The following is a 24965-nucleotide window of genomic DNA, read 5'->3' on the forward strand; positions in this document are numbered from 1 at the left end:
GACTCTTAGACAAAAATAAAGGAAAATCTTGGAGAAAGTATGCCCTAGCCATTCCTTGGGCCAGTGACAGTCAGGAGGGATATTTCTAAATGTCCTGGGACCATCAGCCAGCAGATGGGGTCCATCTTATCCTCCCTTACTTCTATCCATCAAACACTGGAAAAGAAGCTGGCAGAGGGTGGCTTGGTAGAGATTCCTAAGACTTAGTGGTTTGGCAGCAGGAGAGACAGAGAGGTCACTGAGCAACTGCAAGGCACTGCACAAAAGTGGTGGCCTACAGGGCAGGACAGTTCTACATGGATCTCTAAATGCCAAATGGAACATTTGACTCCAGAAAGAATGCCAAAGCCTTGTCAACAGCACTGGCAAGAAAGACCCCAGAACATTAGACTCTCCTTAATTTAGAACATATAACAATCCTCAAACACCTGCCTTAGAAACTCACTAAGTCACCATCTCCTTGATGTCACTGCAGTGATGAGGTTCCATACCTCCATTAAGTAGGCGTAAATCCTGATTTTATTTCATTGAAATTGACTGTTCTTCTATTGAATAAGTTCATCCTTAAACCTTTAAAGCTATAGGTTTGGCATCCAATGCCTATTTTAAAGAAAAAGAAAAACATTTTATTATAAAAATTGCGCACGTTCACAGCAGAAAACAAAAACTATAATCAAAAGTAAAATGCCCCAGGTGTCTGTAGCTTTCAAATGGACTGCCAATACTCAGGCCAAGACTTGGGACAAGGCAAGCAAGCGCCTGGTTTTGGTTTTGAGCTTTATCTGTCTGTTTGCTTTTTAACTCTTAATATATCCTATGAGAATTTCATAATGCAAACAATATATTTTGATGATATCCACCCCACCTCCAGCTCCTTGCAGATCCTGTCCACTTCCCCCATCCCGACTTCACACTCTTTCTTTTTCAATAAGTAGCCCACTGAGTCACAAAGTGCCGCTCATACACTCAAGGTGTAAACTATTCCTAGAGGCATGGTCAACCTGCCAGGGACTACAACACTAAGAACACTGACTCGCCCTCCTCTGCTAGGGGTGGGAGTGGGGCATCATGTGTCCCTCTCCCATAAGATCTTGTTAGCATATGGCTTTGGCATTGGTTTGGGGGTTGGGGTGCCCAGTGTTTATAAAAATGTTTTCTTTATCTTGATTATTGAGTCTGTGGTAATCCTACATCACTTGTTAAAGTGACTATGTCACTTTAACAGGAGCGGGAAATATGGTCTTTGCCTAATTTATCATGAACATCTCCCTTCTACAGTCACATCTCATGAAGTAGATATCAGAAGACCAAATATAGCACATTCTCTAACAAGGGAAGAAAATGTGTGAAGCTGAAACATCTCAGAAATACAGAGCCACTGGTCTTAGATGCACTTCTCTATCCTCTGGTCTTGGAGACACATGATTGAGACGTCACTTTAAGTTGCTGCAGCAGCAACTTGTGCACAAAAAGAAGCCTTCGAAGCAGCTTCATCCTAAAACAAACAAACAAACAAACAAACAAACCCCTGAGCGCAGATGGAGGCAGAGCCAAATTTCCTGCCTGTCAGAGCTCCTCGGTCTAGGTGGAAGGCCTAGGAGTAACAGAGAAAGGCCTTCTCTTTTCTCATAGATTCTTGTCTTAGCTACACCTATTCATTTCTATTCATGTACATGTGTTTGTATGAGGGTATACCGCATATGTGTGAGCTCACAAAGCAGGCATCAGATCTGCTGGAGCTGCTGTTACAGGTGGGTGCAAACCACCCAACCTGGCTTCTGGGAACCAAACTCGGGTCCTCTGGAAGAGCAATGAGCACTTTTAACTGCTGATCACCCCTCTAGCTCCTTAGCTAAACTTAAGCAGTGATCACCACAAAGTGAACTCTTCTTAGAAGCAGGACAGAGAGTCAGGGAACAGAACATGAACAATACCTACAGCAAACTTTATTGCATAAAACTTGTGGGCATAGGAGAGCATAGAAGGGAACATAATATAATTGCCCCACCCACAGACAACCAACACTAACCACCAAACCTCACTATCACCCTTCATCATTTACTGCATGTGCTTAATGCTGAAACTGCTATAATTTGGTAGAGGTTTCTCCTCTATTTTACTCTGTGTTGTTGTTTCATTCTCTGTGCCATTAATATTCTCTTTCAAAAATATGACCTTAAGATAGACCTCTGTGCCACACAATATATAATAGTACTTCTAACAAATCCCCTGTTGTAGGTGGGGATGTAGTTTAGTAGTAGAGCATTTGCACAAGTCAAAGCCTCCAGGCTCATGCTCAGCACTACAAAACCAAAAGAAAAAAAAACAAAAAAAACAAAAACAAAAAAAACCCAAAAACCCTGCTATAAAACATAAAGCTGCCGCCAAGAGGAAGTTCAGGTCACCCTAATCCCAATCGAACGTCCACCACGGCAGTGGTATCCTAGAGCTTTGACCTTTTAAAAGGCACACCTCTAAAGAAACCTGACCCTCCTTCCTTTAGCAGCCATCTCTCCTCAATGCCTCAGCCAGGGAGGGGCTGATGGGCCCCTCTGGCATCCTGCTAAAAGGTTGACTGCCTTGGCTTTGTGCAGTCGCAGCCGTCACAGGAGGAGGTCCTGTTGTGACCAGAAGACACTGCTCTATCCTATTCCTCCTTGGACAATGTCTCTCAGTCTTTCCACCCCCTCTTCCATTGAGAAGATATTCAAGAAGCCTAGTAATTTATGGCTTGTTTTCTTTGCCTCAGTGGGTATCAAACCTGTTTCAGGAAACCCACCCTTTGGAAACAAAGATCACCCCACAACACACCAAAACTTGTTAAAATCTTCAGCCTAAACTGAGCAATCGTGGCAAATGCCTTTAATCCTAGCACTTGGGAGGCAGAGATCTCTGTGAGTTTGAGGCCTGTCTGGTCTATGAGTTCCAGGACAGCCAGAGCTATACAGAAAAACCTGTCTTGGAAAAAAAAAAAAAAAGAATATTCAGCCTATACATTGGCCTCTTACCTTTGTGTCTAATGAGATCTTGAAGCATAAGTACTCTTGAAGGAAAAAACATACTTATTTCATATTAGACACCATGCGTTAACAATGGCGTACCAAGCCAGGAAATGATGATGCACCTTATCCCAGGACTTAAGAGGCAGAGGCAAACAGATATCTGTGAGTTCAAGGCCAGCTTGGTCTACAGATCAAGTTCCCGGACAGCCAGGTCTACAAAGTGAAACCTGTCTCAAAAAAACAAAATTGTTTTTTAAAAAAATAAAAAGAATGACATACCAAAATCAACCTATGGTCTCCACATGTATCCACACAATCAAGTGCACATGCATGCATATGTGTACATACAAATACCCAGAAACTGAGGGAGGGAGAAAGAAAAGTAACAGTCTACAAGTCTTAGTACTACTCAAGGGTATCATTAATAATGTTGGACATACCTAAGTATCATCTATACGAATACATCTAAGTTATTTAAATAAAAATATATGCCCTATTTTTGTATCAAGAATCTCATCCCCTATCTTAGCTGAGTATGAGTGTTCTCCAACCACGCCATAGGTGAGTCAGCCTGCCTCTCCATTTCAGGCCTATCTTGACAAGTATTATACAAAGAAAGGAGGCCCCCAGGCTGGCGAGATGGTGGCAAGAGAAAGCAACCCCATGATCAGGAGGATTAAGGAGCTACAAATATTCTTTGGCCTCAAAGTCACTGGGAAGTTGGACCAGAATACAATGAATGTGATCAAGAAGCCTCGCTGTGGAGTTCCTGATGTGGCTAACTACCGCCTCTTCCCAGGTGAACCCAAATGGAAAAAAAATATTTTGACATACAGGTAATGAGATTGCGTCTTTCCCAATTCAAAGAGAAAGACACACCTCATCCTCTTCTTTTCTGTCCAAGATTGCTTTCTTTTCATCTGTAGGAAAGGCAGACTCCTCAACAGCCATAAGAAAGAATAACAGCTCTCTAGATCTTTGTTGAAACTTCTAATTCCAGGATAACTATCCACTTCACCCATTACAAGTCTGACCAGTTGGGAACAACTCAGTGATTGGTTAAAGTGAACTAACCTGGGTAACATTGAGAACCTTTTAATCTGCCCAGCTGAGCTAGGCTAATCAGCCAGCTCAAGTCAATGAGAGATCATCTCAGAAAAACAAGATGGATGTCTCCTGAGGAACAACAGGCATACACACACACACACACACACAGACAGACACACACAGACACACACACACACACACACACACACACACACACACACACACAGGACTCCATAAATCATTTGCCGGTGGTTTTGGCTATTATAGGCACTCAATTTGTGGAGTAAAGGGTGAATAGCTCTTCTTTCTCTCTTTCTAGTCTTTAAAGGGAGATAGACATGCAGACAGGGAGAAAGAAGTGACGCCAAGATGGGATTTGAGGCAGCAGTGGAAAGAGCTATCAACTTGGCTAGTCATAGAACCTGACCCTGATTTGAAGGCAGTCATAGATCCAAGCAGTAGTTAGAGGTCCTGGCACTGCTAAATCTTCTTCATCTTCCCATTTAGATCAAGAAGACCTAGCCAACGGTAATTTTTGTCCTTCTTCCTTGGGTTCTTGGTATTGAGAGCAAATTTCCCACCCTGGCTTCCTTCTTCCACTTCCAGGGTTCATTCATGGGTTAGCCCAGTCTACATACATCATCAAGGTGTCTACTCCTCAGGCTCAGTGGGTTTAAAGAAGGTGGATATGGCTGGCTTGTTCCAGCATCCCATAGGCCCAGTAGGTGTAGCTTTGGGTGGTTCTAGTCTAAAGATCTCCAGAAGTTAGGCCATATCCAAAGAGAAACCCCACCAACCAAGCTGAGTTTTGGGCTCCCATGTTGAGTGGCACATCACTCCTAAAACCCCCAGTACACTACTGAAAGTGGTGTGGAGGACACAGCAAGGGGAGTGGTGGCAACTGGGGCTGGAGAGACAGCCTGGGCAGTGAGAACCACCTATTGAGAATGTCAGAATCTGATAGGGCTACATTTCCAGGATCTACACATCTGCATGGCACATGGAGATGAGGAAGGGCTGGGCCATAGCAAACTTCCAAGGGTTGGTGCAGAACAACCTCCTAACCACTCCCAGGAGCCAACTACAATGTCAGGAATTGTGGGGTCTGTTGTTGTTTCCAAGAACTCTGTGTGCTTGCTGTTAAGAAATGACTGTATACAACGATGTACATTTACAATTAAATTATATTTTTAAACAAACATAAGCAAAACATTACTTCCTAGCACTGAGTTTTATTATCACCTAGACTCACAAGTTTATCACACCATTTCTATTTCCATGTCTGTGTTACCTGGTTAGTCTCCACACTACACACTGACTTCTTGACTGTTGCCAATGTGGCAACCCTCGCAGCAGGTCACTATTTACAGTACAGAAACTAGCTACAGAAACTATCGAGCCATACAGACCACAGCATTAAGTTCCCATGTGATATTGGTTGTTAAACTGCTCTGGAGAACCCTTGAAGATAAGTTGGCTGAGCAATCTGTTAACTGCTATTAGACTCTACATCCACAAAGGGCCACTGGGAACAAAGAAAGCAAAACAAGATAGCCCTTGAAAGGTTAACCAAGGTCTGAGAAACAGAAGTTAAGGCCTTAAAAATAAATAAATAAATAAATAAATAAATAAATAAATTCATGAAGTGGTTTTCCTCATTTTTTTCGGCTATGTCCTAGAATGTTAGACTGTAGGTAGCATGACACTTGGAGACATGCAGCATTCTATGATAAATAACACAACCTCAATTCTCAATACTGCAGAGGACCTCCTGGCACTGATGTGCCTCTTCAAGACCCTAGAGGCTATCTTGATACTTTGCAGTTCCTGGATGTCAGAATAGTGTCTTGGAACAAACACCAGATGATTAAACATAAAAAAAAAAAAAAAAAAAAAAAAAACCACAGCAGTGCACTAATGTGCACAACTTTGAAGGCAGACAGAAGGCTGGACTAAGGTTTCTGTCTAACCACAAAATGCAGGCCTTGATCATCATTATTACTGGCCTCGGGATTGTGAGGGCAAGATAACACACCACATTAAAGATGCCTAGAACCCTGTCTAGCACTCAGTGCATCTTCAAAGAGCACTGCCTATGATTACCATCTGCTCATGCGTTCTTCAATCTGTAGACCCTGGATCAGGGTTTTCTCCACTTCTTCTTCTTCTCTGGCATTATTCTTTTCCCCATCCTTATCTTGGCTGACTCAACTTTCATCTTCAACCCAAGAATACAGTTGATCTGCCTATCATAGAAGAGAATAACAAAGTACTGGCTGTCTAACCTGGTTCTAAATGATAGGTTTGTGTGGCAAAGAGGTATGCCATACTTTTATAGCATTAACCTGTCCAGAACTGAGCAATTTTCCATCCTCTCTGTTGTTCATCTTTTGAGCACCCTGGGATTTTGACTATGCGTGCTTGTTGGAATCATATCACCTGCATGAGAATAATCTATGATAACTTGCTAAAATACAGATTTCAGGACTAGACCGGCATGTTCAACAAGCTTGCTAGGCAGTTGTTGTGGATCCTAAAGTTGAGAATCCTTGAGTATCCTTAGACAGACAGCCTCTGTCCTTCCACTTGCCAAGCAGCTCACCTGTGTAAGACCCTGGAGCCAAAGCTAGAGAAAGTACAATTGACCTCAGTCCAGCCTCCAAACTTGGCTGCTGAACTTCTGCAGCCGTTATACCAGCCTAGCCCAGAATCCCAGGTGAAATTTTCTCGCTGCCCTTCTTTTCCTGATGGCAGAAACCACCCACACCTCTTGTGCTTCAGAGCAGGAGGAACCCTGAGATCTACCAGTTTGGTTCCCACACACTGTGTGTCTAAACACAAACTATTCTTTCCTATGCTATCAGTCACGGGCTTCCTGAAGTGCTCAACCCTTTCTCAGCACCAGCGAACACTCTGCTTCTAGGCTAGCACATTCTCTTTAAGAAAATATACACAAGGCTGGAGAGATGTCCCAACAGTTAAAAGCACTGGCTGCTTTTGCAAAGGACCCAGGTTTAATTCTCAGGACCCATGAGGCAGCTCACAACCATCTGTAACTCCAGTTCTAGGGGATCTGTCCATCATCTGGCTTTCATTAGCATTGCACACACAAAATACACACAGGCAAAACACCAATACACTAAAATAAAAATAAACCTGTTTTTAAAAGTTACATTTTTTAAATTTAAATTTTTTAAATGTAAAAATTCTCTAATTTTGTCTGTCTCTGTCTCTCTATCTGTCTCTCTCTCTCTCATACACACACACACACACACACACACACACACACATGCACACACACTCCACTACCTAACCCTGGGGAATCCCATTGGCCTTTGATACAGAAATTATAGCAAAACCTCAAGTAACAACAAAAAGTGCTTTCAGAAACCTGAAATGTCTCTGCCTTCTGGGTCTCTCCCTAGTGTCCTGTGTGACATGAAACAATTCAAGCTATTCCAAAACACAGTAAGAACTACTTGTTCAGAAAAAGAGCTGTAATATAACATGGAGATGGAGGGGGCTGTGGCCAGTGCAGTGCCCTCCCCTCTGTGTTTGGAAACAGTCACTAAAACGTAAACATCTGTTTCTTCTTTGTCCAGAATCTCTAAGTACACACCCTCCATGAGTCCCACTGAGGTGGACAAGGCAATACAGATGGCCCTGCATGCGTGGAGTACAGCTGTCCCTCTGAACTTCGTTAGAATAAACTCTGGGGAAGCAGATATCATGATATCTTTTGAAACTGGAGGTATTGTACTATTTCTTGGGTTCTATCTTTAAAGCCAAGTAGAACTGCCTCAAACTTGCTACTTGCAGACATTTATGGAATGAGCAACACAGGATTCCATCACACAGTGTTGGGATGGGCAGAGGCAAAAAGCAACATCTTGCCAGAAGGTAGAACTGAGCAAACTTAGCATTGTTTGTCACTTTAGCCTCCACATTAGGACAGACTCACAGAAGTGCACTTTCTCTGTGGCTCTGCTCCATGACAGGACAAGTTCTGTCCACTTTAGTTTTTCCACCTAACTTCAATGTTTCCCATAACAACTTTGATCAATATCATCTGGTTCCATATTACTCAAGATTCTCATACCTGGAGTCCCCACTGAGGAAATCACTTCCCCAGGAACCCTGAGATATGCCACTCGACCTGAGACTCTACAAACATAAAATATCTACAGAGATAGCGTTTGTGTCTCACCCATGCTTGAACACTGCCTTTGAGAAGTACACTGGATACTTGCCTCTGCCTACATGGTTCTCCATTCCCCCACACACCCTGCTACAGAGAAGCAGGGCTTTGAACATGACTGGCAAAGCTCTGAGTCTTTGTAGAAAAAAAAACATGCGGGCAGTAGATGAAACCGAGTAGAGAACCTGAAGTTCCCTCCAACAGTGATGTTAACCATCACCGCTTCTCCCTATCCAGATCCTGTTGCTGAGTACTCAGACATTCTAAACCTGCGTTTATTCCTATCAGATTTTGCTGCATTGTCCGGGGATGAGGGGACAGGGAACAGAGGAGGGTGTTAAGGAGTTAGGGAGAGGAGATCAAGGCACTCATGAAATGGTCTTCAAAAATGGCCTTGAGTGGTCCTGTTCCTGCCAGGCATCCAAGGACACTTGTTGAGATGGTAGGACATTGTAAGTCAAGGCAGGCTTAGGGGACATGGAGTTGACTCTTTATTTTTCAAGCTGGTATTCTGTCCCCAGCACAAAAGCTGACTAGAGACCAGGAAGTCATCATAAGTCCTCAGAACACACCATCCTGATTGAACTGCATCACAATTGATTTTTACCTGAGAAGTAGCTTGTTGAATTTGGGGTGTTGGCTTTAAAAACAACAAACAGCATTGGAGAGGTGGCTCAGGTAGAGTGATGTTGCCACGTCTGATTACCCCAGTTTGATCCCAGGGACCTGCATGGTAGAAGGAGAAAACCTGCTCCTGTAAGTTATCCTTTGATCTCCACACAACACTGTGTGCATCAAGTCGCATACACACATATAAAGTAAATAATTTTAAAGTTAATTAATGAATTAATAAAATGAAATACAAATACCAATTTTTAAATAACAAAAACTTGGGCACTGTTGCCAAAATTCTGAGAAACTGTGAACAGTAGCTTCTGTCACATTCTTCAAATGTTTTTCTTTTCTGTTGAATTCATAATACCGTTAACTATACATTATAGAACAAAACACTGAAGTCTCTAGGTGCTAAAATTATCCTGACTAACTTTACCTTCATAGGCTTTAAACATGAAGATTTATCAATGTTACAAAGACAATTTTTAAAAAACACAAAATTTTTATTTTAAGAATTAGAAGCAAAATGTAGCTCTCTGTACAGTTATACAAAGAGTCTCCTTTCCCTTCCCATTGGCATTTTCTTCCCTTAGGTTCCAAGTAACACCATAACCTAGATGTCATTTATTTAATAAACATGAATTAGTGCCTCTCCAAAATATCTCCACTAAAGCTTGAAATGTGTTTTCAAATTATTTTTGTTTAAATTTTATCTGAAAAGATCACAGTGCTGTAGGTTAAATTCCAATTAAAGTAAACATGATCTTGGAGGAGTAACACATTAAACTAGTATTTGTTGTTAATACCTGGGTCAAAATGAGAGTGGAGGAAGTTACAGGTTAGGTTGATTTTGAATATGCTGGAGATACTTGGATTGGGTATAAAGTCTTCCTTCTGAATGCATCATTATCTCAGACCATCAGCTTTGAGGAGGAGCTTGTTAGAAGTTAGAGCCACACTCCACGCCTGCTGAATCTAGTCTGCTCTGAAAGCATGTAGTTGACTCCTATTCAAGTTAAATTTGAGCCTAGAGGTTTCTCAAAACTTGACTCATGTTGAAATCATCTGGCTAAGTGAAATATAGCTCTCTGGGTTTCTTTTTTTTAATTTATTATTTTTTATTATATTCAACACAATATATATTTTATACCAATCATAAAAATGGTGGGCATGTTATTAAGTGAACATAAATAGATAAAGTCTTTTTGTTTGTTTGTTTTGTTTTTAGTAGAGCTTTAAAATCTTGGCTTTTACTGTGGTGCAAACCCAAAATAAGAACAATTTTTAGACATTGGAGTACATTGTAAAAAGGCTGTACTTCACTGTCCCTCACATCGTCAAAGGATTTTACCTCCATAGTAAGAGTTGACAGTTTTGCTGCACCAAGGAATGAATTGTAGGCATGATTATTTGGATACAAATTTCCTGCTGTGATCAAAGCTTGAGTGATTGTCATCATTCTCAACCCACAGGGCTGAGGGTTACATTCATTTAAGAAATGGTGTGTGTATTAAGATGGTCTATCCATGAAGTCATTCATCAACTGTTTCAATGAACAATGGTTCTGCTTGAATGGTGGCACAGACATTAGGTGACAAAGACATTTTTGACACATAAACTGTATTGTGCAATACAAACAGAAAGCACACACAATAGTTTTTTTGTTTTGGTTTTTTTTTTTTTACAAAAAAAAAAAAAACCTCTCAAAGGAATCAGTTTTGAAAGCTCTTTCTGCCATTTTTTATTCAGTGAACTGGGTTGCTAGCAAATGTCCCTCCATTCTTTCTCCTTCTGTAATCTGTATGTGATAGTCTACCATATACTATGTGTTGCAATAAAAACCATGACAGCAAAGTTTGCAATGCCTCCTTTGAAGTACAAAATAGTCCTTTTTATTTTTCAATTTCTTAACATGTACAAAATTTATATATAATATTGTAATCATATTTTAAAATATATATTTGAAAATGAATATTAGGGCTAGAGAGATGGCTTGACAGTTAAGAGCACTTGCTATGCTGTAACTCCAACTCCGGGGACATCTGTTGCCCTCTTCTGGCCTCCTTGGGCACTGTACTCATGTGAAATACTCCCAGAGGGACACACGCATGTGCACATACACACACACATAATTAAATATAGATCCTTAAGAAATCAGTATTGAAAAGTGCATTTAAGGGTCAATGCTGTCGAGAATGTTACCCACCTTTTGTGACCCCACCCCCAGCCCCAGAATTACTAGGCATTAATCCAATCAATATTTCCTACTTAGATCATGGGGATTCCTACCCATTTGATGGGCCTCGAGGGACTCTGGCCCATGCATTTGCTCCTGGAGAAGGCCTGGGAGGAGACACACATTTCGACAATGCTGAGAAGTGGACTATGGGAACGAATGGTATATATGCACAATTCACCATAACCTGGAAAATATTGTATCTTCTTCTGGGCCTCCATCATGAAACCTTGAGGTTCAACGTCCCAAGCCACCCTTTAATTAGGGAGGCTGGGTAGGAAAAACAAGTAAGCCAAAAATCCAGAAGGGACCACCACAGGGGGAAAGACCCTCCCAACCTGATTCTATAGGCTAGCCTGATCTCTCTTTCTTTGCATTTCAACTGCAGAACCAGTCTCCTCCCAATGCACAGCTTGCTTCTTACTCAGGTGTACAAGACTTATGGCTCCTTACCTGTATGTGAAATGCACTTTATTTAGAAATGAACTGAGGAAATGAATTGATAGTCTCCTAAGCAGTGTAATTGGGGAGGATGTAAATTTTCTAGACTGTCATGCAGATCATCTAGAAACCTTCCATGTGAGACATGCAAATGAAGGAGACTGGTACACCCACACACACTCAGGTATAGAATTCCAACTTTGATGTCAATCAGATTAAAGTTTCAATTGCTGGTTCCACCGATTGTTAACTGTAGCCATAGGTAAATTATTTCAAGCCTAGTTTCCTCATAGCATTGATTAAAATGCTAAACATGTATAATACTGAGTTGTATGAAAGCAACTTTATTTTTAAGCAGTAAGTTAACCTTTTTATAATGGAATTCACCTTTGTGTTTAAGCCTATCATCTGCCTATAGCAGAAAGTAATTTGACCTCATTGTACTATACGTTCAATGTCTATTGAGAGGGTTTTTTTTTTTATTATTAAAACCAACTTGTAGTATAAAAAGGGAGTAGACTGTAGTAGTAGAAAGTGATTTAAGTGTATAAGATCCAAATTGATGCACTATTATAAATTTCCTTACCACCACTAACTACACAGCCCTTTGTTATCCCCCTGCCTTGCCTTTGTTATTCATTGGTGAGGATGTGGGTTGTCTTACGTTTCCCTCTCCCTCCATACCCCAAAAAGCATGAAGAGACTAAAGTAGACTGAAGTCAGGAGAGCCAGGTGCTAGAACAACCCACCAACCTTTAAAACTTGTAATGAAGGCAGAATTAACTGTGATGGGGCATAAAGTTTCCTGTAAGGCAAGAGAACAAAAACAAAAAACCTGTGTTGATGCTTTCTCTCTGTGTTGTTTAGGGTTCAATTTATTCACCGTTGCTGCTCATGAATTTGGCCATGCTCTGGGCCTGGGCCATTCCACAGATCCATCAGCACTGATGTACCCAACTTATAAGTACCAGAACCCCTATAGATTTCACCTCCCCAAGGATGATGTGAAAGGGATCCAAGCATTATACGGTACGATCTCCTCACCATCTCTAACCATGAAAATGACAGGCATTCACCCTCCAAGTTAGAAAAAGTGCACTTAAATAAGGGTTACTTGCTTAGATAAAGATGACTAGGGTCACCACTACAGCTTTGTCAACCTATAAAAAGATCATCTACCAGTTAAAAGTGTTGCATCTTTCCTAAGATGCTGCTACATCTTCCTTCCAGAGCATTCTGGCCATGAAAAGCCTAAGAAAATGGTCCATTTGCCTAACTTTCCAAAGTAAATAAAAATGTATGCATTTGAAGATAGAAGGCAGTGATTATATTTTATGGTTCACACCAGAGACACATGAACAAACATGCATACATATGTACATGTGCTTACCCACTTATGAATAAGTGGTCTTTACTCTCTAGCAATAGCAATCGTGATATTAATAACCCTACTGCTCGACCATACAGACAATCTGCTGTTTGTGACACTCACTGTAACACTAGTCATCCATGCATGGCGAAGTTGTACAAACTCTCATTTCATAACTGCGAGCTTTTAAGGTTAAAGGTAGTAGGGAATCAAGATATTTTTAGGTATCAAATTAATTATGTATAATAAGAAAAATAGCAACTACCTCTTAAATAATATTTTCATTAGTTCTTTGAGCATTTCATATATGTATAGAATGACTTTTCATCATACTCACTTCCCACACCTCACTCTATCTCCTCCCAGATTCATACAGGTTCCCATGCCATCTCTTTTTACAACCCAGTAAGTCCAATATCTATTACCTGTATACTGGAGCATATTTGACCTAGTAAAATCCACACCAACAGACAAAACTGACTATCCAGTAGTCATCAACTTATAATAGTGTTTTGCAGGTATTACTTTAGTCTCACAGAGTATTCACAAGTAGATTCTAGCACCCCTCCCAATTTACAGTTGATGTAGCCAAGGCTTAAAAAGTTAAATTATTTGTTTCTATCACACAACTAGCAGCTAGAGATGCTGAGACTCAAGCCCAGGTCTGCCTGCCATGGATAGCCATCTCCTTAAGACAATGCCATTTGCAGTTGGAATGTGTGCAGGCTTCTAGAGTTCTCAAGAGTAGATATGTACATGCTCTGAGTTGCTGGCATCATCTTGCACTTTGAACCCTAGGACCCCGGAAAATATTCCCAGGAAAGCCCACCATGCCCCATATCCCACCTCACAAGCCATCTATCCCCGACCTCTGTGACTCCAGCTCGTCCTTTGATGCAGTGACAATGTTGGGAAAGGAGCTTCTGTTCTTCAAGGATAGGTAAGTCCAAGATGCCCTCAGGCCTTAGCTCATTGCCAACCAATGCCATTGCCTCAGTGACTAAGATCATGCAGTAGGGTAGGCAGTAGGATCTTAGGAGATATACAACTGCACAAGTAGCTGTGGATGGAGTACTGGTTTGGTCTGGGCACTTTGCTGAGTGCTTTCCAAACAGCTGCAGGATTTATTTTAACTGCTTCAGTCATAGAGACTAGAATCCCTAATGTAGAAAAAATGAAGAATGTAATTGAAAGATAGCAAGTTGGTTTCCCTAGGCCATCAGCCCAAGTGTATCGGACAACTGTTTGTTATTATTTGCATAGTGAGAGGAGCAATAAGGGCTCATTCAACAGTTTGCAAATGACAATTAGCTAGTTATTTAAACAGATGAGTGGATGGGTGAATGCATGCATGTTTGAGTGGAAAGATAATGGAGGTGGATGAATGGGTGGATAGGTGGGTGGGTGGGTGGATGGATGGATGGATGGATGGATGGATGGATGATGGATGGATGGATGGGGGATGGATGGATGGATGGATGGATGGATGGATGGATGGATGGGCTGGTAGATGGATGGATGGATGGATGGATGGGCTGGTAGATGGATGGATAGGTGGATGGATGGTTGGTGGATGGAGGGGAGGGTGGATGGCTTTTCCTAAACTCCTCATTTTTCAGGCCTCTGGGTTTTTCAGTGTCTGTCAGCTGTCATCATAGATATCATCTGGCCTCATATTCTGATTTCTGATAGAATCTGACAGTTGTCCTCATGATCCCTTCATAATTCTATGGAAGAAAATAGAAACATAGCAACATTCACCCTTACTCTTTCCTTTACTGGAGGAAATTTAATGATATCAGGATAGGCATAGGATCTCAGGAATATGTGTATAACCCTTTTCTTCACTGGAAAAGTGTCCTTTTAGTCCACATTGGTTACCAACAACTGCCATACTGTCAAAAATTATAGAAGCAGCTCTGTCTTGGCATGTCTCATGAAAGAAAACATTCAAAAAGCATTGTGTGGACAGGGATGTAGCTCAGTCTGGAGAGTGTTCGCCTAACCTTCCCAAATCCCTGGGTTAGACCCCTAGAATCTCATAAACTGGTCATGGTAGCATATATCTGTAATCCCAGTCCTGAGGAGGTAGAGAGAGTCAGAAAGATTAAAAATTCAAGGTCATTCTTGTCTATATAGTGAGTTTGAGGCCAGCCTGGGCTACAGGAATCTGTCAAACTTTTTTTTCACCACTGAAAGACAGAAATTCAAATGGAAGGGCTGTACTCAGAAGAAAAAACATGCTCAGGAGCCAGAATTGTGTGCAGTGGCAACAGTCCTGTCAGGAGGCAGAGCTGTGCTAGGAAATGGGGATGAACTCTGAGATCCTCTGATGGTTCCTGAAGAGATGGGGTCTGAGAAATATGTTCTTTATTTTGGGACAAGATCTTTTTATATATATATATATATATATATATATATATATATATATATATATTATTATTACGTATTTTCCTCAATTACATTTAGAATGCTATCCCAAAAGTCCCCCATACCCTCCCCACCCACTTCCCTACCCACCCATCCCATTTTTTGGCCCTGTCATTCCCCTGTACTGGGGCATATAAAGTTTGCATGTCCAACGGGCCTCTCTTTCCAGTGATGGCCGACTAGGCCATCTTTTGATACATATGCAGCTAGAGTCAAGAGCTCCGGGGTACTGGTTAGTTCGTAATGTTGTTGCACCTACAGGGTTGCAGATCTCTTTAGCTCCTTGGATACTTTCTCTAGCTCCTCCATTGGGGGCGCTGTGCTCCATCCAATAGTTGACTGTGAGCATCCATTTCTGTGTTTGCTAGGCCCCGGCCTAGTCTCACAAGAGACAGCTATATCTGGGTCCTTTCAGCAAAATCTTGTTAGTGTATGCAATGGTGTCATCATTTGGAGGCTAATTATGGGATGGATCTCTGGATATGGTAAGATCTTAAAACTATTACTGTAAGAATACTTTTTGTTCACTCAGAAAAGAGAGAGGCTGGGGTGTAGTAGCATGTGTCTATAATCTCATCACTTAGGAGTTAGGCAAGAGGATCCTGATTTCAAAGCCAGCCTGGTAAAGAAGGAGAGGGGAACCATAAAATTTACCCAGAACCCTTCTGCCCAGGAGATATCACTGTGCTCTGATTGCCATAAGAACACAGTAAGGACTAGGTGACTTACAGCAGAGTCTGTTTTGTTGTAGAAGTTATTTAATCTCAATCCAGGGTTTCTACCCCACCTTTGATCATTCAGTTCTCAGATAAAAGACACATAACTTCTATTATTATAATAAGCCTTAATCAGCACTAGAGCCGGGCAGATGTCTACCCTCTAAGCTATTAGAATTTATTTCCTCATTAATAATCCCTAATTATAATTTGCCATGTTCTGTTTGGGCTGCTCTTAACTTCAATTGGCCAGCCCTCTTGATCATGCTTTTATGACTCACCTAACCATGGCATCTTCCTTCTCTTTCCTTTCTCTCTCTTTCTCTTCTCTTTCTCTCCCCCTCATGGTTCTCCTCAGACACCAAACCTGGGAACTCCAGACCCTGCCTATCTTGATGTTGCCCAGCAATAGGCTGTAGGCATCTCTATTCAGCAATCAGGAATAATGTGCGGTCAGCAAGGTCACATAGCATCACTTGGATCTATATGCAAATTCTCTTGTTCTTCATCCTTGGGGCAACTAGGCCTTGGAGGCCAGTATTTAGCATTACAATACATAGCAAGAGCCCAAACCCCAACATTGCTTCTCATGGATCTGGAAGCTAAGACAGTACCTCGAAGACAACTTTCATTTTGGAATCTCCCTTTTTGGTTTGCACAGGCAGCTGCCATTTTACTAGATGCTTGCTGACGTCTTCACATTCACATACATTCTCCTTTTTACATTTATTACTGATTTCTACTGTGTAGGTGCATATGTGCCTGTGGATGTCAAAGGACTACTTGTGAAGGTTGACTCTCTCCTTCCAGAGGATGGGTCTTGGGGCTTAAACTCAGATTGTCAGGCTTGGTGTCAAGCATCTTTGCCCATTGAGCCATCTCATCTACCCTTGGTATCTCTTTTTATAAAGGCACTAAATTCACCCCCATAATTCTCGAGGTAGTTCTGTTTTGTTGACTTTTCCCTTTTTTATTTTTGAGATGGGGTTTTGTGTTGTCCAAGCCAGTCCCAAAATCCTGAGCTCAAATAATTCTCTTGAGTACAGGGATTATTGTCATCATAGGCATGTGCCCTCATGATCACACAGCTCTGTTTTGCCTCAAGCCTGCCATGACTCCATTTTGGCTTTAGCAGCTTGCATTTCACCTAAAAGTAAACAAAGTAGAACTAGAAGACAATGGCCCCAAGGCAAAGTAAGGGCTTGGCATGACAGCCTGTGATACAAGGCCAAGGGCTAACTGAGGAATGTATTCCCAACAAAAGGATGAGGTGGGGGAAGGGACAAGGATGGATGTCACAGAGCACACAGTGAGAAATGGAAATAGTAAACATAGATCATCCACCTATGAATCATATTAATAGAAAGGGGAAATTAACATAGCAGCTAGAAGAGGCAATAGCAGGGGAGAATAAAAAGGATTTCAAAGATGTTTGAAGACAGGACAAGGAGCCAGTGGAAAAAAAGAAATGCAAAATGCTATAGGAAGGAGAGACAAAATCAGGAACTGCTGTCATTAGGTCATATATTTGAAATCATGTTTCCCAGGAGTCTGTGGAATGGAGAAAAACATAACTACGCCAGAAGAAAGTGCTCTCTTGCATACTCTGTCTGGGGTGCAGCCTTTTCTTTTTCCTTTTTTCTTTAAGATTATTTTATTTTGGGCTGGAGAGATGGCTCAGAGGTTAAGAGCACTGACTGCTCTTCCAAAGGTTCTGAGTTCAATTCCCAGCAACCAAATGGTGGCTCACAACCATCTATAATGGGGATCTGATGCCCTCTTCTGGTGCTGTCTGAAGACAGTGACAGTATACCCACATACATGAAATAAATAAATAAATAAATCTTTAAAAAAAGATTATTTTATCTTATGTGTATGCCCGAATGCTTATATGTACATCACTTGCATGCCTGGTACCAGGAAAGGGTCAGACCCTCTGGAATTGGAGTTATAAAAGGTTGTGAATCTCCATGTGGGTGCTGGGAATTGAACCATAGAAAAGCAGCCAGTGCACTACACCACTGAGCCATCTCTCCATCACCAAGCTCTGAAGGTTACTGCATTAGAAGAGAACGGGTGCTAGAGTGCTATCTTAGACTAATTTTGATGGATTAAGAATCCAGACAAAATGACAGATGACTCTGTCACTTGTGAGCTCTCTCTTCTGAATGGGGGTAGGCCCTCCTTTGTCTTCATGGCTGTGTGAATGATACTGTGTGCAGGAAGTAAAGGAGCACCAATGATACTGTCTGTGCTAGGAAATTAATTAGAGAGTAGACAGGGAGAAGGCAGAGAGGGGCTGGTGACTGTGCCCAAGTGACAGAGAAGGAGTCAATAAGGACACGGTTGGAGAAAACGAGGCAGCGGAGAAAATGAGGCAGTGTCCCTGGCTAGGAACAGAACAAGAAGAAAAGGGAGACAGAAATACAAGCAGATCCCTAAAACCATCCCTGCTCTCTCGGGTTCCCTGGGTTTCCCCAGGTCTGATGGTCTGTTCACACCTCTAGAACTGGCCACACCTCAGCTCTGACCAAATGTCCACCTCACTGAATATTTTATGGCTCTTACTCAGTTTCTTCCTGGCTATCTAGAGGTTATTTGCCTGGCCAGGTTTCTAATACAGTCCAGTGGCAATTGCTCTGGGTCCCTGTTAATTTCATTTGTTGAAAATAAGATCACTACCATAATTTAAAGTCAAGTTTGAAGCAGGCTTTAAATTGAATACTGGTCAGATTGATTGAACTCTCTGGCTAGGTCCATCTGTGGGTTCCCAGAAAATGGCCCTGAGGAATTTTGGGTTTGCAGGGGTTTAAAAAAGGCAAAACCCAGAATTCACCACCATTTCCCATCAGGTCCAATCAGGGGCAATCATTACCTTCCACCTAATTCCAGTCAGGGGCAAGGTATATCCTGATGTATTTCCTGCCCATGCACTTCCAGCCCACATGTGGCCAAGCACACGTAGTGGAGTTGGGTCAAACAAATCTGTTTAGGGAAGTGAAAACATGTGTCATGTTATCTCCACAATAGCCTCAAACATCTCAGGAAGTACCTGTCCTTGGGCAAGGGCTTACAGGTCAGAGGCGTTTTTGTTTCATAGACCTCTTAGGCATTAAAACAGAACTTTGGCTCTCACAGTCCCAAGAGTGTACAGTTCCCAGAGGATCTGTTTCCTCTAGGGTGGCTAGATGAGACTATTTCCCTAGCACCTCCCCTTCCTTTCTCAGTACATAACTTTTAGCTCCCTTTTCCTTGGTTTTTGCTCTTTAGAATGTCTTTTACTGGAAGTACAGAGCAGATTTTCAAAGATCATAGGCCATGGCTCCAGTCTGGCAAGTGGCTGGACCGTGAAAACTCCTTAAAGCGCAGCCACACCTCCAGGATGGACTCTGGACTTTCTCCCCTCTTCTGCTTTGTTAAGTTCCCTGTTTCTTTGTTACTCAGACTAGTGAGTTTTAGCCATCACCTACCCACGCTGATAGCTGTTTCCTAACTTCTCCTGGTTTATTCCCAGGGATCTGGCAGGTCATGTCTGTATGTCTTCTGTGTCCTCTTTTTCTCTTTGTACCACACTCCCTGATCCCAGAAGAATAGTCAGCAACTAGGAGCATCCAAAAGAGGAGAAAGGTACCTCTCCTTCCTGAAAATAGGGAAAGGACCAGAGCAGCAGAGTCAAGGGGGACACGGGGTATCGTGGACAGAAGACAGAGCCCCTATGCGGCTTGAGCTGGATTGCCATGACTGTCTGAAATGGGATGAAGACGTCTCCTGAAAGAGAAACACAGATCTGCCTAGGCAGGTGTGGAAGGAAGATGGTCACAATACTCCATATGATGGGCACCTCAATGCACAGGAAGCAAAAGCTTGTCAACAATAAAGTTTCTGAACAAACAGTGGCCAAAATAGTAGTTAAAAATCAAACGCCAGACAGTGGTAGCGCACGCCTTTAATCCCAGCACTTGGGAGGCAGAGGCAGGCAGATTTCTGAGTTCGAGGCCAGCCTAGACTACAAAGTGAGTTCCAGGACAGCTGGGGCTACACAGAGAAACCCTGTCTTGTAAAAACAAACAACAACAAAAAAATCAAACATGTAATGAATCCCAGATGTATCTAGCAGCATTCACCCATGTGTGTTGTGTAACTTCACCATAGCCTTGCTTCTCATCACACAACATGCACAGCTTTTTCTGGGTAGGCTGTCACAGCATGCAATTCCCTGCCTATACTGCCTGATACCTTCACACAGATTTGAGACTATTGTATGTTATGGATTTCTGTGTTACTACTGTATGTGTAAAGCTTTCTACTTTTATAATAGTTTATGGAAAACAGAGATTGTTAATATTTTTCTCCTATGGAAGTATCAAATTAATATATCTTTGATCTGGTCTATGCTGGACAAACAAGCAGCTCATTAGAGGGCAAATTTGTTTTAATAAATGGCCAAAAATTATATCTATGCCAAAGAAATTTAAAATTAAGACAAAATTCTTTGTGATTTATCACCAACAAATGTTCAATTTGTTATTTTGTATGCCTATATACTGGGTTGCTTAAAATTTTTCTCAGACCTAAAAGGGTCATACATGGGGGAAATTTTAAGAAAACACATTCAGGCTGGAGGTAGCTCTATTACTTAGCATGATTCAGAATTCAGTTCCCAGCCAAAGAAGGAGAAAGAGGAGGAGGAGGAGGAGAAGGAGGAAGAGGTGGAGGAGGAGGAGGAGGAGGTGGTGGAGGAGGTAGAGGAGGTGGAGGAGGAGGAGGAGGAGGTGGAGGAGGAGGAGGAAAGAAGGAGAAGAAGGAGAAGAAGGAGAAGAAGGAGGAGGAGTCAAAGGAGGAGGAGGAGGAAGAGGAAGAAGAAATAGAAGAAGAGTTACACAACATGGATCAGAGGTAGCAGGCACTATGCTAAGCCCCAAGATAAAAAAAAAAAAAATGGGTAAGGCATGATCCTGACTACCCCCCCACCCCCAGGTCCCAGAACAAACACAGAGCAAAGACCTAGGAGGAGGCTATCAGTAAGGTAATATCAATTTGAATGAATTAGTTAGAGTTCTAGTAATAGAAAATGGAAATCTCATAACCTATGAAATTTATTGATCAAATATATTCCGTTCAACCCTTCGGCATTAGCCAACAAATATTTATTGAGTCTTGATTATGTGCTGCACGAGTTAGCCACCATGCACACAAAGACAGACATTGGCAATGAATATCTTATCAGCTAGCCGGTCCTATCAAGTTCTGCTGTTTTCTCTCCTTATCAGAGGTTAGATATGGACTGCTGGTACCCATCTGCTTCATTACAAAGTTCCTGTGTGTCCTGGCCTATCCTGTGCCGACAAGTCTCAGTTCAGGGAGGTTACATTTCTACTTCTTTGTTTCATTCTAATTCATCTTTTGCTTTAATCTGCTGAAACTATCTTCTATTGTTTTATTATCTATCAAACATAAGTTTTCTTCTCCCACTAGTTTGTGAAAAGTTTTCAAGAATAGAAAGGGCTATATAGAGTATAACACTGCATGGATATGAATATTGTAATAGACTATTTAAAACCATGCTTCCTATCTTGGGGCTAAATAATCTTGTAAGCCTTGCTAAGTTGACTACATTGGCTACTCCTAATTCTGAGGGTACTTCCCAGCCTTAGCTATGACAATCAACATTGTCACCAGACAGCATTAAATTTTATGTCCCAGTGGCACAAATTTTTAATTAGTAGAATGAGTACTTTGCTTCAATTTAGTCCTTACAGTATCTGCAATAATTTAAATCAAGACTGCCACAATGTGAAAATTAAGATTATAATACCTGTGAGAATCTCCAGTAATCTTCTATGATTTTTAGATGACAAGTAGACTTTAATTTTTGCTTAGAAATTTGGTCATTTTTCGATTTCTTTTTGTGATTTTAATTTTGGAAACAACCAGAGTAGTATAGGAAAAAGAAATTTGCATGTAGTGATCTTTAGGACCACTGTATGTTTAGGACCATGTATGTTTAATGGATATCTCACTACTCTACCCATCTATGTTTTGAATATTGGAGTAAATAATAAAGAATTGAGTGAAGTCTCAGAGGTGTGATACAATGAATAATAAGAAGAAACTTTTTATAAGGTTAAAAACTAAAAACCAGTCATAACAGCTCACCCCTGAAACCCATCACACAGGAGTGGAAAGCCAAGCACCAGAAGTTTAGAGTCATCCTCAATGAGTTTGAAGGCAATCTGAGATTCATGAGACCCTGTCATCATCATCATGATCATCATCATCATAATAAGTCACTCTATAAACATGGCAAATGGTACTGGGGGTTTCACAATGTTCTCTGCCACATGCCTTATAGTGTCATTTTAATCTCTGAAATGTAAGAACTCAACCAATCCTTGTTGTTGGCTTCTTTTGACCCACCCAATAGGATTTTCTGGAGAAGGCAGGTGCACTTGCCAACAGGGATTCGGCCCAGCACCATCACCAGCTCCTTTCCCCAGCTAATGTCCAATGTGGACGCGGCTTACGAAGTGGCTGAACGAGGCATTGCTTTCTTCTTCAAAGGTACCTACAGATCTCGTATGGACACTAAGTGTTGCTCAGGACTGTTGTAGCCATGGAAGAAATGATAGTGCCTATCAACTGTCCCCAGGATGAGCCTTTGAGTTTAGTGGGCACCATGCTACATGGCCAGGGATGGGGAGCTTAAAACCAGTTCCTGGCCTCTCTTGTAGAACAGCATGGCACACTCCAGTGAGAGCCTTTCATGTTAACTGATATGCTGCTACAGAGTCATGCTTAGAGCAGCTGTCCGGGCACAGCCTCCTGTGATTTCCAAAGATGGCCCCTCAGGAATGCAGTGTCTGACTTCAGACCTTCACTATGACTGACTCTAAGACATTTCCCAACTGCCTTGAGACTCCATTTCTCATCTGCGAAGTGATTAGAATGGCACCACTCTTGAACATATGTCTCAGCAATAGATAGCCACAAAAGCTACCCAAAAGGCACAGCTATGAGGTTTTGCTATTTTTCTGGGCAAAAGGCTAAACTGTTGTCAACTTAAGGGAAAAGCATCATCATTAGCTGTCCCCTCTTCCTTATGAAGTGAGAGGAGGTAATTAACAAAAGATGTAGTGAAAAAATAAAGACATAAGAGTAAGAAGACACAATTGTATCACTATTACTGCTTCCCTAAGGTATAAATGTAGACTTGCCTCAGGGAAGTTTGAAGTCTATTACTATAGGAATTGAGTAACTAGATACTTAAATCCACAGGAACTAGCCCCATTCACTATCCATAATAGAGATCTTCAAGAGGGGAATGTATTAGTGAGTGTTACAGAACCATTGTAGACTCTAACCTTTGTTTCCAGGTCCTCACTACTGGGTCACTCGAGGATTCCATATGCAAGGTCCTCCACGGACAATTTATGACTTCGGGTTCCCAAGGCATGTGCAACGAATAGATGCTGCTGTCTACCTCAAGGAGCCTCAGAAGACCCTTTTCTTTGTGGGAGAGGAATACTACAGGTGCGGGCTTCACTCCTTTTATGCTCTGCATGTATTTGATGAAAAAGAAAAAAAATCTTTTGTAAAAACTAAGACAAGCTACTTAACAATAAGCCTGCTGACTTCTTGCCCACCGGGTGGTCTTTAAGATACAGGACTGTACAGTCAGTCAGCTGATTGTCTTTAGGACCAACATCTTAAGATTTCAGTGAACTCATTGACTTGGCCCAGTGGCCTGAAGGAATGGAGATGGCGTCTCGGGGTTCATCACTATCTTATAGAAATATCTGAGTGGGAACAGACTACACCATTACATAAAATGGAACTTAGAAATATTTGTAATTTGGGGTAAAAATAGAGGTGGCCTCAAATGTGACTGTCTTTGAAGGAGAGTTCTGCTTAAAAGAAAAGCCTTTCAGAGAAGTCGTTCTACCTAAATTAGACAAACCCCATGGCTGTCCTTCAGGAGTCCATAATAAGCAGATCAGTATAAGGTCTGACCTGGCATCCAGTCACTGCACATAGGGCCACACTGCAGCTACCTGATAAGGTTCTGTCTTTTGACTGGTACTGAGAACTGATCTCTGCCAAGTGCCCTCAAAGACTACCTCAGCCTCTGCATCCCCACTTCCATTCTCTCCTTGCTGTAGCTCATTTTCACAAATGTCAAACAAGAAGTAAAACAGGTTCTAAGACAGTGGCTGTAACAAATACCTCATATGAATGGCAGAGCCCTGGAAATTAGAGGGGCAAGGGCACCGGCTCTCACTTCAGTTTATGTTTGCAATCTCTCCTCTCTCTCTTTCTTTCTCTCTCTCTCTTTCTCTCTCTCTCCCTCTCTCTCCTCCTCCTCCTTCTTCTTCTCTCTTTCTCTTTCTCCCTCTTCTCTCTCTTTCTTCTTCTTCTTCTTCTTCTTCTTCTTCTTCTTCTTCTTCTTCCTCTCTCTCTCTCTCTCTCTCTCTCTCTCTCTCTCTCTCTCTTTCTCTCTCTCCTTCTCACCTTCTCACCCCTATTTTGGCTTTTCAAGACAGGGTTTCTCTGCATAGCCCTAGCTGTCCTGGAACAGGCTTGTAGACCAAGCTAGTTTCCAACTTAGAGATCTGTCTGCCTCTGCCTCCAAAGTGCTCAGATTAAAGTTGTGTACCTCTTCACCTGGCATCATTTGCATCATTTTATGTTATCTCTCTTAAATAACCATTTGCAAAAGAAATTCACATTAAAAAATCTTTCATATCTTCTCCCACTCTCAATATTTTCACTCTCAATCTGAACAAAAGAAAGTAACTCATTTAAAGCATATATATTTCATGAATATATAACATTTATTACTATTATTATTATTATATGAAAATCCAAATGAATGTTGACCCTTCTGAGAGCCATGGAGAGCCCCGATGGGTGA

General features: G+C 41.6%; 1 protein-coding gene across 1 annotated transcript in view; it reads left to right on the top strand.

Annotated features, from left to right (window-relative positions):
- Window positions 1-24965, top strand: part of Mmp20 (matrix metallopeptidase 20 (enamelysin)) — a 46738-nt gene that overhangs the window by 3322 nt on the left and 18451 nt on the right. The window contains exons 2-8 of the mRNA NM_013903.2: window positions 3591-3838; window positions 7652-7800; window positions 11135-11260; window positions 12407-12568; window positions 13707-13848; window positions 22479-22615; window positions 23428-23584. Of these exons, the coding sequence (NP_038931.1) occupies window positions 3591-3838; window positions 7652-7800; window positions 11135-11260; window positions 12407-12568; window positions 13707-13848; window positions 22479-22615; window positions 23428-23584 (1121 nt within the window). The remainder of the gene's footprint in view (window positions 1-3590; window positions 3839-7651; window positions 7801-11134; window positions 11261-12406; window positions 12569-13706; window positions 13849-22478; window positions 22616-23427; window positions 23585-24965) is intronic.

Source organism: Mus musculus, chromosome 9 (assembly GCF_000001635.26).
Source record: "Mus musculus strain C57BL/6J chromosome 9, GRCm38.p6 C57BL/6J".
In the NCBI taxonomy this organism is placed as follows: Eukaryota; Metazoa; Chordata; class Mammalia; order Rodentia; family Muridae; genus Mus; species Mus musculus.